General features: G+C 41.8%; 1 protein-coding gene across 1 annotated transcript; it reads left to right on the top strand.

The window, feature by feature from the left end:
* Positions 1–1,268: 1,268 nt before the first annotated feature.
* LOC138870563 (uncharacterized) lies at positions 1,269–2,633 on the top strand. The gene is made up of 2 exons (XM_070148382.1): positions 1,269–1,976; positions 2,436–2,633. The coding sequence occupies exons 1-2, from the start codon at positions 1,269–1,271 to the stop codon at positions 2,631–2,633; spliced, it is 906 nt and encodes a 301-aa protein (XP_070004483.1).
* The last annotated feature ends 958 nt before the right edge of the window (positions 2,634–3,591 follow it).

Here is a 3,591-nt window from a genome sequence, read left to right as displayed (position 1 = left end):
AGAAACAAGGTTATAGACGAGGTTGCTGAAGCCGAGGTAAAGTACAACAAGACGTGGAAAAGAGTTCGAGAGTCTGAAGCCGAGCATATAGCACTGCATAAGGCTGATATGGAGATAATTAACGAGTGGAAAGAAAGAGTTGTTAAATCCAGTGAGAGGCTGGAATATCTGGAGTACAGTCTAATGGAGTTAGAAGGGAAAATGATAAAAAGGGTCACCGACTGCCAGAACGCCGAAGGAAATGAAGGAGGGCACCTGGCAAGGGCATTCCTGCTGCTGAACCTGTGCGAGGTGAGAGAATTGATCGACAAGAGCATCCGGTCTGGAGAGGGTCCTTTTGTGACCAAGTAGATTAGATTTATTTGCTTTCCTTTCAAATGTAATAAGGCCAAGAGCCATTAGTGACATTATCTTATTTACTCTCGTTTTGGTTTGTTTACTTTTACTTTAATGAAATGAAGCAATTATTGGCACTAAATTTCTCCAAATTTATTTGTCGCTAGGCCTACCTCGGGCACAACGAGGCTCCCAAATTAGGACACAAATTTACATTCCCGCAATATGTGTTTAGATATTGCAAACATTTCAAAATCTTTACTGACTTGTTTACCTTTTCGTTTTTCTTTAATTCTTATTCCCCTCCCCTAAGGTTGGTTCGCTCATACTGGCATCGTCAGCATATCACACCAGATCTAGAGGCCCTCCACCTCCTCCTCCAAGCAATACAAAAGGCAAAGGAAAAGCAAAAATGGACGACTTAAGTGGTATCCGAAAGGAGAATATTGAGAACGCAGAAACTTTAGATGGACGAAGTACTCCGACACCAAATGATCTAGTCTTAAGATTCGAACAAAAGATATTAGAGCTACAAGGAGAGCTTGAGCAGGTCCGCAACTTGGCAAACTTGTCACTTACCCTGAATGTCCCCGACATCAACCAAAAAAAACAAAAAGAACCCACCACCTCCCCAAAACACACCAAACCAACATCCGCAAAACCCTCATGCACCGCATCAATACGCAACCCCACCCCAAAATCTCCATCCCCTACCAACTCCGCCAAAACACCACCATCAACCAATTCATTACCCATCAACCGCCACTTATCATACTCCCAAGAATACCCCATAACCCATTCCCGACCCTCAAAACTCTACCAATGACCATCACTACACCCAAGCACCGGGCACTCACCAAAATAACCCCATATACATGGAAACCGTGCCTAACTCTATCCAACCAATATCATATACCCTAGAATCATCCGAGATGGACCTGCTCATTCAAAATATGGTTGAAGAACTCAAGAAATTGACAAGTCGAGTTCAGGGGGTCGAAGGCGGCAAGGGAATAGAAGGTTTGAACTATGATGACCTATGTATACAACCAGATGTAGAACTACCGGAGGGATACATACCTCCCAAGTTCGAGATGTTTGACGGCACAAGTGATCCCAGGGTTCATTTAAGGATCTATTGCAACAAGTTTGTCGGGGTCGGGAAAGATGAAAAGATCCTAATGAAACTCTTTATGAGGAGTCTTACTGGAGATGCTTTGTCCTGGTACATCAGCCAAGATCCCAAGAAATGGTCCAATTGGTTGAGTATGGCGTCAGATTTCATGGACCGGTTCAAGTTCAATACAAAGAATGCACTGGATGTTTTCTACATCCGGAATCTTAAGAAGAAACCTACCGAGACTTTTAGCGAGTATGCTACCCGTTGGAGGTCGGAAGTGGCCAAGGTCAGGCCAATTTTGGATGAGGAACAGATGAACAAGTTCTTCGTTAGAGCACAAGATCCGCAGTATTACAAAAGTTTAATGGTTATTGAAAATCATGAATTCTCTGATATCATCAAGCTTGGGGAAAGAATTGAGGAAGGCATTGAAAGCGGTATGGTAACAAATTTTGAGGCATTACAGGGCACAAATAAAGCATTGCAATCAGGCAGCATATCGAAGAAAAGAGACTTTGGGGTAGTAATGGTGGCTCAAGGCCCGAAATCTCCACTTACATATCAAACCCCCCCATCCACATATCAAACACCTCCACCCACATACCAAGCATCACCACTCATATATCAAGCACCACCACCCACATATCAACCCTCATCTCCCAGATATTCCCAACCAGCCACTGTCCATCACACATATAACTCCCAACCATCTCATTTTCAATCACCACCAACTCGCCAAAATTATCCAAGACAAGGACAAAACTTCGACCGTAAGCCACCCAAATAATACACCACCATTGCTGAACCCATCGATCAACTGTATGAAAGGTTGAAAGCCACTGGTTATGTCACCCCCATTCCTGCTGTGGCATTAGAGAATCCATCCCAATGGGTCAATCCAAACAAAACTTGTGCGTTCCATTCCGGTATGAAGGGGCACACCACTGATGAGTGTTGAACATTGAAAGATAAAATCAAGACGCTAATTGACAACAAGGTCATACATGCAAAGAAAGTTGCACCCAATGTCCGCAACAATCCTCTCCCTAATCATAGAGGTGGTGGGGTACATGTGATAGAGACGAACAAAGAATGGGACCCTGAGAAGTCGATTGGGCTTATTCAAGAGGGCGATGACTTTAAATCCTCGATCATACTTACTCCTATTGTAGTATAGACTCAGTTACCAATCGAGGTTAAGGTAGCTACATCAGTTCCATTTGAGGTAGAGGTTGTCACACCTCCTTTTTACTACCCCCGAAGGCGTATAAGGGAGTTTTTCCAATTTAAGTGACAATCGAAACGGGATTATTTTGTTTATTCAGAGTCACCACTTGGGATAATTTATGGTGTCCCAAGTCATCGATTTTAAATCTCGAATCGTGGAAAGATTGACTCTATTTTAGAGTCCGCGAACACAGAAATCCGGGTAAGGAATTCTATCATCTAAAACACGTCTTGGGACCACGCCACATGAAATGTACCCGCGGTCCGAGACACATTTTATTTAATGTTGTTGAGATTTGGATTTTTGTCACATGAAATGCATACCCGAGTTTAGGAAAGTAATTTTTAAATACCGCACCTAAAGCAACTACGCACTTTCAACATTGTGAGGGCCATGGAAAATTCAACTAAATGGCACGCCTCGATTTCTAATAGTCATGCCCATGTTTATTTTTTATTCTTATTAGGCCGAGCCTGATATCTAAAGCATGCAGTTTAATTTAATACTAGTGGATTCGATCCTTCCCATTCCCTACGGGCCAATGCAAACAAATTGTACCAGACTACTATGGTATCTAAAACATACGGGGCCAACAAACAGTCAAAATAAAGCTAAATAATCAAAATAAAAATGGTAGATCAAAATATGATAAGAGCCGTCAATATCCCTTACATTCTGCCTCAACCTTAAAACATATAGCAAAATGGAAATTCACAGTACAACCTCCATGCGGAAGAGAACAACCTGAACGAAACATATTTCCAAATTCATCCAACAAAGATGCCTTCAATTGAAATTTAAAATAGAAAAGCCACTTTCCAAATTTCCATTTCTACACTTTATTGTTGTCTAAGAATCAATTAATAAGCAAACAAGAAGAATACGCAAAATTTGAATCCAAAGTTTC

The sequence above is a fragment of the Nicotiana sylvestris genome, chromosome 6 (genome assembly GCF_000393655.2).
Source record: "Nicotiana sylvestris chromosome 6, ASM39365v2, whole genome shotgun sequence".
NCBI lineage: Eukaryota > Viridiplantae > Streptophyta > Magnoliopsida > Solanales > Solanaceae > Nicotiana > Nicotiana sylvestris.
Note: the sequence above shows the minus strand (reverse complement) of the source record. Positions and strands in the feature narration are given on the sequence as shown.

Excerpts from the sequence above, each read along its gene's own strand:
- LOC138870563 (XM_070148382.1), top strand. The coding sequence starts at position 1,269 with ATGGACCTGCTCATTCAAAATATGGTTGAAGAACTCAAGAAATTGACA. Across the intron at positions 1,977-2,435 it reads CGAAGAAAAGAGACTTTGGG|ACGCTAATTGACAACAAGGT; the intron begins GTAGTAATGGTG and ends GATAAAATCAAG.